This window comes from Triturus cristatus, chromosome 5_2 (assembly GCF_964204655.1).
Source record: "Triturus cristatus chromosome 5_2, aTriCri1.1, whole genome shotgun sequence".
NCBI lineage: Eukaryota > Metazoa > Chordata > Amphibia > Caudata > Salamandridae > Triturus > Triturus cristatus.
In genome coordinates, this window is record NC_140588.1 from 513098794 (window position 1) to 513115042 (window position 16249).

General features: G+C 41.8%; 1 protein-coding gene across 4 annotated transcripts in view; it reads right to left on the reverse strand.

Annotated features, from left to right (window-relative positions):
- The window catches only part of GOLGA4 (golgin A4), an 840043-nt gene that overhangs the window by 571364 nt on the left and 252430 nt on the right, over positions 1–16249 (reverse strand). For all 4 annotated transcript variants that reach the window (XM_085607536.1, XM_085607535.1, XM_085607534.1 and 1 more), the window contains one exon: positions 7035–7349. In XM_085607536.1, the coding sequence (XP_085463662.1) occupies positions 7035–7349 (315 nt within the window). The remainder of the gene's footprint in view (positions 1–7034; positions 7350–16249) is intronic.

Here is a 16249-nt window from a genome sequence, read left to right on the forward strand (position 1 = left end):
TTGTTGGTGCAATTCTTTTTGCACCCTCTAGGAACTGTTTGACCACATGTGAGGTGAAGAAACTTTTCCCTGTTTCCCCTCTTGTATACGCGACAATTGTTGCTAAGTGTACTTTTAGCGATGTAAAACATAATTTACTTTGTAGTAAATGTGTCCGGTAATTTAGCACGGTTTCTTTTGTAATCTTTCTTGAAAGACGCCTTTTAAGACACCATTGTGTGTACCTTTTCCATTTCGCTGTATAATATTTTCTTGTTGTTGGTTTCCTAGCTTCTCTTAGAACAGCCATTGTGCTTTCTAGTAGTTTGAGATGTGGGAATTCTAAGCCTTCAGGAGCCATGCCGCTAGGCCTAAGCTCTGGATGAAGCACTTTCCTGTTTTGCATTGATAGCAAAACTTTTTTTTTGGGAAGTCTGCCCATTGTTCTTGCGAAATTTCCATTAGTTCAGAGAACCAAGTCTGTCTGGCCCACTGTGGTGCCTTGATAATCATTGTCATTTTGCTGATTCTGCATTTGCTGATCACTTTGTTCAGTAATGGTACTGGGGGAAAAGCGTACGCAAATATCCCTGACCAGTCTATCCATAGCGCATCCCCTAAGGACTGGTTGCAAGGTCGCCTGGATGCGAAGTTTTAGCATTTTGCATTGTGGGGTGTTGCAAATAGGTCTATTTGTGGTGTCCCCCATTTCTCGAAAATTCTTTGCACTTCTGTTTGATTCAGTTCCCACTCGTGGGATGATGTTGTCTGTCTGCTCAGTCTGTCTGCTTCTATGCTGTCCTTTCCTGGAAGGTGTATTTCTAAAATGTCTATTTGTCTTGAGATTGTCCATCTCCAAATCTCTTGTGCTAGAGTTGAGTGCTACAGACTGAATCCCTCCTTGTTTGTTTATGTAAAACATCGTTGTAGTGTTGTCTGTTTGTATGAACACCCTTTTCCCATATAGCTCTTTCTGAAAGGATTTTAAGGCTAAGAATACAGTTTTTAGTTTCAAGATATTGATGTGTTTCACCGCATCCTGTTGTGCCCACAATCCCCTTACTTTGAGATTGTTCATGTGTGTTCCCCATCCTATTAGGGATGCATCTGTTGTTATAGTCACTGTTGGAGTTGGTGGTGTGAAAAGTCTCCCCTGTGCTATGTTTGCCTTGTTCCACCATGCCATCTCTTGATGAACTCCGTTTGTGACAACCACTAGATCCTCCCACCTCCCTGTGGCCTGTGACCATTGTGTCTGGGGCCATTCTTGAAATGGTCTCATGTGTAGACGAATGTTGGGAACTAAATGAATGCATGAGGCCATCATTCCTAGTAATTTCCCAACTGTCCTCACTGTCAGATGATGCCCCCTCTGGTATAGATGAGTCTCCTTCAATAGAGCTGATCTCCTTTTCTTGCTTGGGAATGCTTTCCCTAACACAGTGTGTATCTCTGCGCCTTTATGAGTTCTGGTTCTATTGCTGACTTTTCCCAGAGTATGGAGAAACCCAGCTGAACTAGTGTCTCCATCACTTGTTGTATATAGGCTGTAAGACTTTGCTCTTACCAACCAGTCATCTAAGCAGGGGTAAAAATGAATTCCTTGCCTTCTGAGATGTGCTGCTACTGCTGTCAGGCACTTTGTGAACACTCTTGGTGCTGATTTTAGACTGAAAAGTGAGTACTTGGAACTGGTAGTGTTGTGTTTTTTGTTAATTGGGATGTGTAAATACGCATCCTTTAAGCCTATTGTTTTTTTTTTAATTTAAAAATCTTTTTATTTGCAAAACACAAACAAACAATATGGTCATCATTAGGCATATGCGTCACTGTGGCCCCGGTACCCCCACGGACAGCAAAAAGCAATCAATCTGACACAACACCCTGAAGGCAGAGAATTCTTAGTCCATAATCTCCACTTTAAGCCTATTGTTGCCATGTAATCTCCCTTTTGCAATTGAGGTAACACCTCTTGTAGTGTAGTCATCTTGAATCTTTGCATTTTTATAAACTTGTTTAGAAACCTAAGGTCTAATATTGGCAGTTTGGAGGTCTAGAGTCTGATTTTCGAGACTTCTAGTTTTTTCAAGGTCGACGACTCTCTTACCTCCTTCGAAGTCTTCTTCTCAACTTCCACGACCAAAACTTCTCTGTCCTCGTCGCCTTCTGGTCCTTCGGCGACGTTATCTTCCTCCTCACTGAAGAGGCCCAGGTCTCGCAGCGAAGGCGGTGGTCCTTGGCCTTAATGGTGTAATTGGCTCGTCGCTACCTTTCTCTCACCCTCAATGTCTTCGGAGTGAAGACGGAGCAAGCGTTACAGTCGTCGCTCTGATGGACCAGCGCAGGCACAGGTTGCAGGCAGGGTGCTGATCCTTTTGAGCGTATTTGTGGTGCCAGTTCTTACTGAACTTGAACGGCGTCTTGTCCATTATGCGCATTCTCCAATTGTCGGCGAAGATGTTGTTATTCTTCCTTCATCGAACTGCAGTCGTCGTTTGATTTAAAGTTGAAAGTAGAAGACACCGTCCTACCGATTTTCCTCGATTCTTCACTCCAATATTTGCCTCTGTATCGATTCAGACCCAACGGCGAAAAAAAGAATCTGAAGATGGCTACCAAAGGTGCTGGGAGCTTCTAGGGGAAGCCCATCGACGCCACAGAATGGCACCAAATGGTACTACGTCGTCGACGCCCATCAACAAAAAAAAAAAAAGAAATACTATGATTTCGGACCCAGCCACTAGATGGCGGAATAATGCACAGCATAATGAATACAGAAAAGATTCACGCTGCAAAAATCACGCTTTTAGGGTTATTGGTTCGGACATTGCCTTTTGCTCATGCTGTACAGCATGGCATTGCCAAATGTTTTATACTTTTTTGCCATGCTAGAAAGCATAGTTGCAAATCATTGACAAAGGACTATGTTGCATCCAGCACAAATGCACTTTTATTTATAAGAATAAAAAAGCCCTGGCTGCATCATACGCTTCATAAAATTAGTTTTAGACACAGTGCAAAGCATCCGCGCTGCTGCAGTGCATGGCTACAAAACATTGCCAAAGCCAATAGCTCTCATAGGCGAGACATACTGGCTTTGCCAATGTTTGTTTCAATAGAACCTACCACATTGCTGTACCAGTGTATCACTATTCTTGGCATTCTTGCAGCACCTCAGTCCTTCTGAACCCGGGTCCTCCACTACAGCAGCATGTCAGAGCAGCCCTCTTCAATTTGGCTGGAGGTCCCTGCAACATTCTTCTGTGTGGTCCTCTTACCACCTGGGGCTCAGGAGAGCGAGCTTTTACTTTTGAGACTCATGCGTCGGATACACAGAATTAGTCTGCAACCAGCCTGGGCTCTCCCGGTCTGCTCATGGGGTTTATTTGATTTATCTTTATTTCTGTGATTTGTTATAGTGTGTACATAACCCGTAGGCGTCAGAGCGCTTTACGATGAAGCAGAATGTACCAATAACAAATAGAAAATATAAAGTCAACTTGAAAGGGGAAGAGAATACCAAGTTAGCCTCCCCATGAGGTACAGTGCATCACACGTATTCATTGTAAAACATAACAATAGTAGGCAGGCTGTACAGGACCGCAAGCTGGACAGCAATGGTTTGTGCTGGTTGAGATTAGCCTGCACTTGACATGAGCAAGAGGGGTTAGTAGCATGTTAAGCCAGGTGTTATTCAAAATGAAGAGTTTTGAGGTCTTTTTTGAATGGGACATGACATGGTGAGGCACAGCGGGAGAGAGTTCCATAATCTTGTGGTGCTTCCGGAGAGTGATTGGCTTAGGTCTCGCTTGTGCTTGAAGTTGGAGGGGGTGGGGGAGGTGGGGGGGTGTGGGGTGGGGGGGGTTAGAGGAAGAATACTTTTGTGCTTAGTTTGTCTCGGATGGCACCTGAGATTTTCAGTTTCTCTGAGAGGTACAAGGGTAAAGAGGAGTGCAGAGCTTTACAAGTAATGCAGGCAGTGTTAAATTGAGCTCTCGCTTCTATGGTAAGTCACTGAAGGGAACATTAAATGGGGGAGATGTGGTTGAATGTCTTGTGTCTGGTCACGAAGCAGGACGCCACATGTAGGCTTGCTCTGAGAGGACCTAGGTGAACTTTGGGAATGCCGGAAAGGAGAGAAATTCAGTAGTCTAGTCTGAAGAGCACAAGTGCCTGGAAAACAGATTTAAGGTTGTGTGCAGGGATAAGGTTCCCGATTCCCTAAAGAAGTCGTCTTAGCTTGAAACCGACAATCATAGCCAAGGAGGAGATATGGTTCTGGAGGTTAAGGTATCCATCGAGGTTTAATCTCAGAGATTTGGCATTCTGAATGATGGGAAGGCAGCCATTCCATGTCCAGGAGATAGTATGGCTGTTAGGCATGTTTTAAAGCGAAAATAATTCACCTTGTGATAGAAAGCTAAAAGTTGGTACAGACATTTGTAATTAAAATCATATAAGAGCAAGACCCCAAGTGGTTCTTGCCATTGACATCATATAGTCTAATCAAAATCGAAGAAGGCCGACAAATATCAAAAAATCATTTTAAATCTTCCAATTTGCTTCAAATTCGGAACAAAAGTTCATGTGTACATCTAATGTGCATGCCCATGTTGGACCTAGACTGTGATGTCATAAAAATGAAACCAAAATGCTTTACCTTTTAGGGCCTAAACTGCCCTTCAAGGCAAAGCAAGGCACTACACCTGGGTGACCTTTCTACAATTGCTCTGAGCTTAATACAGAGCTTTTTGATGAGGACCTCTACGAGGAGGTCATACTAGACTCCCACTTCAAAGAGAACTCCCTCAAGGGTGCCACCAACACCTCCCTTGCATTTAGCATAAATAATACCACCAACCAGTAACAATATTTATTTCCTGATAAATGTTTGTGTTCCTAATAGCAGAATGTATCTGAACAGTCTTCCCTTTACAATATACAAAAAGACAATCATCCCTCACTTTTACCATGGCTTCCTGAGCAGTTAATATTGTTGCCACCTGACAGAAGTAAGAACAATATAGTTCCAATAGTATTGTTTCACTGTTTAAACAAAACCCTCAATGAGTTGATATACAGGGTTAATGATCTAGGGGATAGTCCAATGGCAGACACTGTACTACTTGCACTTACACTGCCACCAAGTAGAAATAAATCTGACAGCTTGCATAATTATTTGGATACACGCCATATTGTTCCAAATGCACATGGGCATGCAAGGCTTGGAGATCGTAGGGAGAACAGAGAATCCACTCACACTGCTCAGATGGCAAGTATCCATGAAGAGATCAAAGAATTGGAATGACTACAGACAAGCTCAGAGTGTCCTAGAACCAGAACAAATTGGGATAAGCGGGACCACCAGAATCATTTGACAACCTTCAGACACCTTGTAAATCTGCAATACCTTAGCTAGCAAAGGAGAAAGAAGAAATGCAAGAACAAAATTTTTGCCATAACAAGATGGATTTCCACTGTGTAAGGGTCAACATTATGGATAACTCCTTGAAAAGAGGTTGAAGGAGAAACGGATCCAAAAGATTACACACATGTACAGATTTCTTTTCTACTGCTTTACCTGAATGCTGGACATGCTCTATGATGCCAAATATCAGGTTCTTCCCATCTCTGACAACAGCGCGGGAGAAATAAAATGGGTGAGGACAGGAGAAGAAGCAGGTAGAGGTTGGGAGGGAAAATCTGAACATCTGCCTCAACACACAAAGGATCCAAGGGGTGAGGAGTTATCAGACTCTAAGCTTTGATGTGGCAAGAAAAGGGAAAGAGGAAAGCAGGTGACTGTGTAACTATTTTATCTAGGTTATGGGGAGAAAATATGTGCACTTGGTCTTCAAATCTGCTAGTCAAGACAACCAACAAAACTAGAAGAAACGTGACCACACACACCAGTAATTATAATTTGTGTAACATGACATTATCTTTTCCACAGTCACAGCATTTTAATAGAATGTTGGAAGGTGAACCAGTATAAACCAAACTACTTCTAAAAAGGAGGGGATTATAGGTCAGAAATGTAGTTGCCCCAATCATCCATTTTGTTCTTTTCCAGATTTTTTGACTGTTTTGGCTTCTTGGACCTTACATTCATCATATTTCATCCTAGTAAATTAATACTAGCTAACTGATGATCTGTAACGGCCACACCCATTCAGGTCATACAGCAAATATTCACAAAATGCATTTGCTTACGATGGGTATTAAATGTGAGGTAATTTGCATATTCTTCAGTGATACACACAAATTATGACTTGATGCCACCCGTGTAAACCATTCAAGTGCATTGTAATTCGTTCAAACTGTCCATAATTGACCCACATTTTTTTTAAATGGCTCTAAAAAGCCTGTACTCCCATCAGAAAGAGAGGAACATTTCAATGGAACTGACGAGAACGGTTTGGGGAAGGATTAAGAGGAAAATTACTCATCAGGAGATGAAGTCTAAGGGCCATATGCATGAACACATTTTCCTATCGACACAGAATGGGCAATTATCTGACCCTAAGTCTGTAAATCAAAGGTGCTTGACCTGAAAAGGGACTACAAGGATGAACACTTCTAAGTAAAGAGATTGTCATCACACCTATGTCACTGTATTATGGGTGTGTTTGGTGCAGGAGGACTACAAACACAGTATACAACAAGGTTGAAGTTCAAGATAAACCCTACTTTAACTTTTAATGAACCAAGGAATGTGATACTGCTTAATGACAGCAGATGCATCGCTTGCTTGAGAGTCCAGCTCTTGAGAACTATGCAAGTTCACATATGTACACTGATGATCATATGTTACATATGCCAATTCACCAAAAACACACACAATTTACGAAATGAACCTTCAATTTTCATGCAAACTGTTGTTTTGTGATCGTTATTGAAAAACAATCCACCATAAGAGCACAAAGCAACATCGCATCAAGTGGCATGCCTCTGTTGAATAAACGTTTTAAAATGCAAGGTAACTTTATGATAACATGCAGTTTGATTATTTGTTTTTTTAATTCTTTCCCCATGGTCAAAATATATGTTCCTACCTCTGAATATTTTCCCCTGTAGTTGCCCAAGCTGCGTTCCATCCTTCGCAACCGATGAAAGAGTTGCTCCTTACTAAGACCTTCCAAGTTTGATGAGGTCTCTTCAGCCTCACTTTCAATGTCAGATGGAGGATCAAATGTCGTAACTGGGCTATCACTGTCGATTCGATTTAATGAGTCTCTCGAACCGCTTCGTACCAAAGATTCTTTGGAGGGAGACCGGAAAAGGGTTTCCTTGACTGGACTTCGAAACAGTGACTCCATGGAAGGAACCCGAAGCTGGAGTTTTTGTGTAAAAGACTGTTGGTCATTTCTCTAAAAAAAGATTAAAAGAATGGACTGTTTTTAATAAGCTGATATTTTTGATGAAGACAGGTCAATAGTTGTAAAAGCAGAGATATATTCTAGCCACAAAGGATAAATTCATTTTCTATTACAGGCAAGTCTGAAATATATTTGCTTGCAAGTCAAGTCATTGAAATGAAAAAAACACATCAAATATACAATGTTTGAACTTTAAAACATAATCAAAACATACTTTAATTCTACACTCACTTTTTAAAAGAAAATGAACGTTATTAGATATTAACGACTAAACAAACTTTTAAAATCAGTGATTTTGTGCAGCTTTACACACAGGTAGCAACATAAAACATTTGGGGAACTTGGAATTCTATGTCAGGGCCGGAGGCAAGGATTATGCTTCCATCTTCCTTTGCTTTCATTCAATACTGTCAAACAGCAACTATTTTAAAACTTTTCCTAAACTACATTTCCCATGAACACAAGGGAAACAAAGAACAGTTTGTCAGTCCTTCTCTCATGTTCACAACACAGAACACAACTGTAGGACGCTGGCTTACTATATGGTGCTCACTTGTGTAAGTGGAGCACCGTGCACTCATCCAGACAACCCATATGGTGATTTTAGTGGTCTTAGACAACCTTAGAAAGCTCTTCAAGTGGTAGCTGTAGAGAGCAGCCTTCAGGCTTAGTCCGGAAGTTGTGTGAAGCAGCTTGTTTTACCAGTACTAATCATATAGTGTAGGTTAAGTGAAAAAGAACTAGACAGTGTAGTTATAAAAATATGTATTTATTATAAACACTAACACATTGCAATATCTCATCCTCGGAGATATAATCACAATACTTCAGTAACAGAACACGCAAGTAGCACAAATACACAGTGGTCTCCAGGGGGAGACTGAAATGAGTAACCTCACTTGAAATTGTAGAATGATCCAACGTAGACAAGAATAAAATGATCTTGAAGGTTTATTGTAGTCAAATTAATCACACCATTGGAGTGCGTCCTTCCTCTCCGAAGTATGAACGGTAACTGTCCCACAGAATCGTTCATAGTTCAGGGAGGAGGTGAACGCACGAGAATGCATGTTCGAGAAATGCTTATTTGAACGATAACCACATAGCATGCGCGTGTAACATTACACACGCGCATGTAATTAATAGAATGCAGAGAAAACACGAGCTCACTAAGAGAACGTGAGCTCGTGAATACGTTATGCCGCACATGACGGTAGACATAGTAAACAAGCTGTCACAAAACAGTATACAGCATATTACATCACCTCCTCCTTTCACGAACAAAAAAAAAGGGAAATGTACAATTGCGAGTAGGTCTAATGTAAATAGGGCAAGGAGTCACGGGAGCAACAATATTTTGAGGTTCATTATATGACAAACAGCTTGATACAGACTCAGTAAGATCTTGCACAGTGAAGTCATTTCTGGATGACACCAAGGAATCATCTGTGGTGAAATCATTTGAAAAGTATGAAAAATGTAAATCATCTTGAAAAACATTCTTTTTCTTAGACAAAATTTCGCTGTCTTGATCTGGAGTTAATATGACCAACATTCTCTTACTCCACCAACCCTTATGACCAAGAAACAACGAACCTTTAGACACTTTAGGAATTTGTACAGGAAGTGAAAGTTTTGAAAAACCTTTCTTGACTTTCTTTGGAGATTTAATCAACACCAAGTCCGCAATATTAAAATCATGAGTATAATTACAAGCTCTAGTATCAAAATTCTTCTTTTATATAGTTTGTTGGAGTGTCACATTTTTAAGCAAAACCAAACATGAATCATCATTCTTGCTCAGCATTTTAATCCACGATGGACAAAGTGTTCCATTTGGATCTCTCTTCTTGAGAAGTCTAAAGGGTGAAACCCCAGTTGAGGAATGAGGAGTAGTGAGATAAGATCAGATTTTCTTTCTTTTTTTTTTAAATGTCAACAGGTACATTAATAGCTAAGGCTGATTGAATACCTTCTTTTATAAATCTATTCATCCTCTCTACTAAGCCATTGGCCGAAGGAGAGTATAAAGCAACTTTTAAATGTTTAATGACATGAGCAGACAAAAAATTCTCCATTAAATTTGACGTAAAATGGGAACCATTATCCGTAACCAACTCCCTTGAGAATCCTTCTGAGAGAAAGACTCTAGAAAGTAAGTCAATCACAGATGACGTGCTGGGAGAACAACAAAATTCAAATTCAACCCACTTTGAATAATAATCTACTAACACTATTATGTACTTTGTGTCTGTCGAAAGTACTTCAAATGGTCCTGCAAAATCCAGAGCTAATTTTGTCCAAGCGTTTTTATTGTTTTCCACTGTTTATCAGATACAAGACATGTATCACACGAATTTACCCACTTTGTGACATCTGAATCTAAACCATGCCACCAAAAATTTTCTTTCAACCTCCTAGAAGTAGCACCTATACCTAAATGCCCTTCATGTGCAATTTAAAAATTTTTAAAGCGCAACAATGTTGGAGGGACTGCAAGACCACCACGCATGACCAAACCTTCAACTAGGGAAAGCTCTTGATTAACCTGTGCAAAAGATTTCAGAGGAGAAGCTAAAGAACGTTCCTTGGGCCAACCTGACAATCAAATTTTTAACCGCCAAAAGAAAGGGATCTTCTTCAGAGGCTTTAATCCAATCATCTTGAGTAATATGAGGTAAATCAGTAATAAAATCCTCAACCGAGGCTACCACACATTCCACATCATCAAACCTGGAAGATGAAGAGTTATCCTTCAATGATAACCTGGAAAGACAATCAGCTCTTGCATTACGACCACCAGGTATGTACTTAATCGTAAAGTTGTATTCATGTAACCGTGACAGTAAACGAACAAGTCTTGAGGAAGCTTTACCTGTCCCATTTCCATTTAGTAGGTGTATTAAAGGCTTATGATCAGAACATTTTTCAAATTCTGACCCCCAAATAAAGGTTTTAAACTTTTCTACAACCCATGTGCAAGCAAGTGCTTCTCACTCAATTGTGCTGTAGTTGGTTTCTGGAATAGAGAGAGACCTGGACGAAAAAGCCACCGTATTCTCCCTACCGTTGACCCATTGGCAGAGAACAACTTCTAAAACATTTTGACTCGCATCAACAGATAAAATACATTTGTGTCCAGGTGAAAATGGAAAGAGAGCAGGAGCTTGAAGAATGAGTTTTTTAATTAACTCAAACGCTTGTTGAGCTTCACACTTCCCCATGAAAAAGTAGTGTTCTTTTTCAACAGGATGCGTAAAGGTTGTACCACCTGGGCATAATTAGAAATGAATTTGGAGTAGTATTCTGTCATGCCCAAAAAAGATCTTAACAGGTCTTTGTTTTTTGGTACAACAACTTCATCAATGGCTTGAGTGAGAGAAAATTTGGGCCTGATTCCTGAAGCAGATATGGAATGCCCTAGGTAATCAAGGGACTCAACCATGAACCTGCATTTATCAGTGCCTAAAATAACCCCAAATTCTTTAAACTTGTTGAGAACTTTCCTGAGAGTAGATATGTGCTCATGCTTATTTCTAGAAAAAATTAAAACGTCATCTTGATAAGCTTGAACTGACTCAATACCCTCTATCATATGGTCCATAAATCTCTGGAATACACTCGCCGCTGAAGCTAAGCCAAAAGGCAATCTGAGAAACTTATAAGCCCCAAAAGGTGTGACAAAAGTGGTTAGATCAGTGGACAAACTGGATAGTGGTATCTAATGATATGCTGACCTTAAATCCAGAATAGTAAAGCAGGTCGCACCAGCAATGTTAGACAACAAATCCTGAATCTTTGGTAATGGGTGACAATCTACTATAATGTTTTTATTAAGTGTGCGCAAATCAGCACATAGACAAATCGAATTGTCCTTTTTTCTTACTATTACAATTGGACTGACCCATTCCGAAGATTCTGTAGATTTTATAATGCCTTCATTGACTACTTTATCTAGTAAGACCTTGAGGTCATTTCGAACACTTAACGGAACAGGTCTAGCCTTATGTGAAATTGGTATAGCATTGTCTTTTAACTTGATAACATGTTCAACCTTTTGGATTTTGCCTATATTCGGGGTAAAAACTTCAGGGAATTCTTTGAACATGGTTTCAGCAATGTTTGTAACATCTGGTAAATAGTTACCATGAACAGAAGAAATAGAGATTTCAGTGTTATTTTGAATAGGATTTTCCGAGCCAGGAACTAACTTCAAGCCCATCTTTGCTAGACCTTGCCATCCAACAATATTCTTTCCTTTAGGAGCTACATAAACCTTTGTAAAAATGTTGTGATCTAAACACGTTATAAATTCAGTGAAATATCCAAACATTTCAATTATATGACCACCATATGCTTTTGGAATAATGTCTAAAGTTTGTAATGGTTTTTTAAAACCCCAATACACATCCAAGAGAGTGTCTGAAATAATGCTGACCGGTGCTCCAGAGTCAGCCATCATGTCAACTTTAACATCTCCAATAATGACTTCACACAATGGATCCTTAACCTTCTGTGCAGAAAGACAAATCTTGAGAATCAATAGAAAGCATAAGTCTCTCAAGGTTATCATCAAGTGACTGATTAGATTCAACAGTGACATTTTTAGAACCCTCATCAGTATCAAGACTACTGACTCTAACCAGCTTTCTGCTTCTGCAAACAGTATAAAAATGACCCATTTTTCCACATTTTGTACATTTCTTACCCAGTGCCAGACAAATCGGGCTATCAGCTAAATGTGATTTTCGAGCCGCACCTAAAGCAAAATGAATTATTTCTGTTTTGTTTCTGTGGAAAAGATTTCACAAATTTAGACCTGTAAGAAATGTTGTTAATATGTGGATCATGTTGAATCATATTAACGGATGAAACATTGTCATTACTTAAACATTTTGATGTAATAGATCTTTCAATTCCTTTGGCAATATCAATGATCTCAGATAGGGAAGGATCTCTGCAACTAAGCAACCGTTCCTGAATCTTCTTGTGAAAGCAGCTGTAGACAAATTGATCTCTTATATAAGTAACTAGTTCAGTCCCAAAGTTACAGTTTGCAGCTAAATTCCTAAGAACTGAGATATAATCCTCGATGGACTCATCTGAATTTTGTTTTCTTTTCATAAAGTTAAATCTCTCAAGCATTACACTTGGTTGTTCTAATTTTTTTTTGTTCAACCTGTCAACTGCATCAGTGTAAACATTCCATCCATCCCCTTCACCTGGTGGTGGAATGGTCACTGGTAAATTATCGAAGGTTTCACGGCCAGCGCTGCCCAAAAAATTGTAAAGAATCGCAAGTTTACGTTTGGGTGAGTACTCTTCAGCATCTATAGCCACCAGATAATTCTAAAAGGATTTAAACCAAAGTTTCCATGCCTCTTTTGGTTTGCCTTGTCTTGGAAGGAACTGGTCCAACTGACATATTTGTTGAGAAGCCATTAAAAAAGTATATAAAATTATTAAGATAAAAGTGCTGGTTCAACTTAATGATATAATTATCTGATCAGATAAATTTTTAGTGCTGAAGAAATGCAAAGACAAGGTTGCACGCGTGTGAAGCGTGTAAAAACTTACTTGCGATCTTTTAAATGTCAGTCCCAAGTGAGCTTCATCAATTTCCTTCTGTTAAATGAGTAACAACACACGCGCTAAAAGCCAATCACAATGTGCGTTTGAGAGGAACAAAGTTCAATTTTGTTTAAGGAAATTAACACATACGTGTGAAACCAATCATGGTGCGCGTTTTAAAATAGATGGAGGTTGTTTGCTGCTAGAACCAATCAATCAGCTCTTCCGGAACAACATGCAATCACAACAAGGCGGAGCTCAGCGTGATAGAGACGCGTCACTGGAAAGAGGGCTAATCCGGCAACTCGTCTCTTGATTGCGGAAGCAAATTTACGAGAGGGTTTCCTTGGCGTGAGAAATGAAGCGAAATGCCTGTTGAGAGGAAACTTGACGGAAGCGAGGATAAATCCAGTGACAAAGTGACGATAGGAGGCACAATTCTTTGTGGTGTTGAATAATTAGAGGTAAGTAACTCGTCGCCAAATGAAATGAGTAACCTCACTTGAAATTGAAGAATAATCCAACGTAGACAAGAATAAAATGATCTTGAAGGTTTATTGTAGTCAAATGAATCACACCACTGGAGTGCGTCCTTCCGCTACGAAGTATGAACGGTAACGGTCCCAAAGAATCGTTCATAGTTCAGGGAGGAGGTGAACGCACGAGAATGCATGTTCGAGAAATGCTTATTTGAACGATACCCACATAGCATGCGCGTGTAACATTACACACGCGCATGTAATTAACAGAATGCAGAGAAAACACGAGCTCACTAAGAGAACGTGAGCACGTTATGCCGCACATGACGGTAAACATAGTAAACAAGCTGTCACAAAACAGTATACAGTATATTACAGAGACCAAACCATATACTAATAAAGTGGAATGCGACCCTCGACCTAAGTCGAGACTTGACCCAGAAGATTTAGAAGAGCCTGGGACCCAAGGAACCACCCAAGGCAAATACCCAGGAACCCCATGGAGGCCGTGTGCAGAGTAGAAACACAACCGCATCCTAAATACAAGTCAATGGGGAAGTTGCGGTTGCAGTTTTCAAGCAGGACCCTTTCCAGAGGACTCTGAAGAAACCCTATGGGAGGTGGAAGGTTGGAGAGTCACCCCACCCCTGGATACCCCAGGAACCAGGATACCCACACCAGGGAAGCCAGGTGTATAGGTGCGAAGTGATATCGGAAACCGCCGTAGACCTCAATGGAGAACTTCAGTAAAGATGCCGCTGGCGAAGAAGCTGAAAGAGTCCGTTGGAATACAAGGGTGGATTCAGGATGAGAGGTACCTGTAAGCAGAGGGGACAGAAACTATGTCACTCAGGAGTGACCAGGAGGCACGGAAGACGAGTGCCCACCGATGTCGGAAGATGCAGACGAGCTGACTGTGAGCTTGTCGCTGTAGCTGTACAGACCAGGTGACGCTGTGGGAGACCAGGAGCCGTTCACGAGCTGTCCCATGTCGGATGTCAAGAGCCAGGGGGTTGGTGTCCGGTGGCAGTACCAACGCGTCTTGCAACAGCAACAAACGTGCCAGACGAAAAAGGTGCAGTGTCAGGACCAGCACAGTCATAGGGACTCAGCAAGTTTAGGTAAATCAGACAAGGCCCTGAGCAAGCAGGGGAGCCCACAGGAGCCAAAGAAGACCCTCAAGAGGACCCACAGGGCGGAGGCACAGGAGTCGCAAGAGGACCTCGAGCAGCTCACCAATGACGCAGGCCCATGGTGCAGAGGATGCGGAGAGGACGAAGGTCTTGGTAGCCAGAGATGAGGGAGACTGGAGCTTCTTGGAGCCCGAAGATCTCTGGAGAAGTGAGTCAACAAGCCTTGGCCAAAGAAAATCGACGCAGTGCACGGGGGTACTGCTCCAGCAGTTCAGACGAGGGACACTGGCCTTCAAACTTGCTGAGAAGACAGTGCAGGCCTCGACGGAGTTGCAGAACCACCACCTAGGTTGCTGAACCGTTCTGAGTCCGTGGGAGCTCAGGAACAGCAGAACGGTCAGCTTCGTTGCGGTGCCTGCAGAAGCAGGGAATTGACTCCTTCACTCCAAGGGAGATTTCTTTGGGTGTCTTGAATGTCCACAGGTCCGGAGAAGAACCTGTAAGGAGCACAGTCACAGACGACACAGAAGACTGACAGGACGATGAGACCAGGAGCAGCAGGAGTCTTCCCGGTGCAGTCTTGGTTCCCAAAGCGAAGTCCAACGAAGTCCAAATTGCCCAGACGGTTGAAGATGAAGTGGTTTCGGATCTGAATCTTATCCCACGACGAATCTAAAGAACCACCAACAGGTAAGCCCTTAAGTATCCTAAAGAAAGGGTTGGGACAATTCAGGGGTCCCTCCCAGAGGAGGGGCAGAACAATGGGGAGGATACTCCCAAATCCTTTGTCCAGTTTCACGCCAGAGGGGGAGCCAACGGCTTTCAGAACTAGTTCCAACTGGAGTATGCAAGGATGGCACCAAATGTGCCCTTCAAAGCAGTCTAGTGGTGCCGCCAAGCGTCCTCACCTTGGCCTAATACACTTAGTCCTGTCTGGGAGGTGGTCACTCCTCCCTGTGACAGGTAACCTATTATCCTACCTTCCTCTGCTTGCATTCGGCTCAGCAGCAGCAGGGCAGAATCGTGTCTGTGGTCGGCAGCAGCCATAGCTTTCTTTCAGACTCAGGAAGATGGTATCCGGAGCACAGAGGGTTTCCAGGAGGAGCCGCACTGTGCATGATATCATACTACAACACGTTTACGGTGTTGGGGTATGATTTCAACATGTTTGATACCAAACATGCCAGGGTTCGTTACAGCCAGTTAAAAGTTAGCCATCGTGTAATGACGCATGCCCACTCTATATGTATCGTAATGACTGATGCACTTACAACGCATGGAGAAGGAACTCCAGTGTTTGTAGGGGTGTCCTGCTAATGCAGGGGCACCCTCACACTTCTAACCCAGCACCCTGCCTTCAGGACTGAAAGGTCTGCTTTGGCGGTGACTTATAGGTTCTAAGTGTAGTGATCTCAGATATAAGAAAAGGTACATCTGTCGTAAATGGTGCTAGCACCAGCTTACACAGGCTGCAATGGCAGGCCTGTAGTCACAATTTGGGTGGTCTCCCACGGTTGGCATATTACATGCTTCAGCCCATGGGGGACCCCTGGTGTACATATGCCCTGCGTACCTTAGTACTATATACTAGGGACTTACAAGGGTTCACCAGTAGCCTATCTGGGGAGTACCTAAGTACTCACAATGGTCCAATTTAGGAAGGAAGCACAAAGACTGGGGTCCTGATTAGCAGGATATCAGTAAGGCT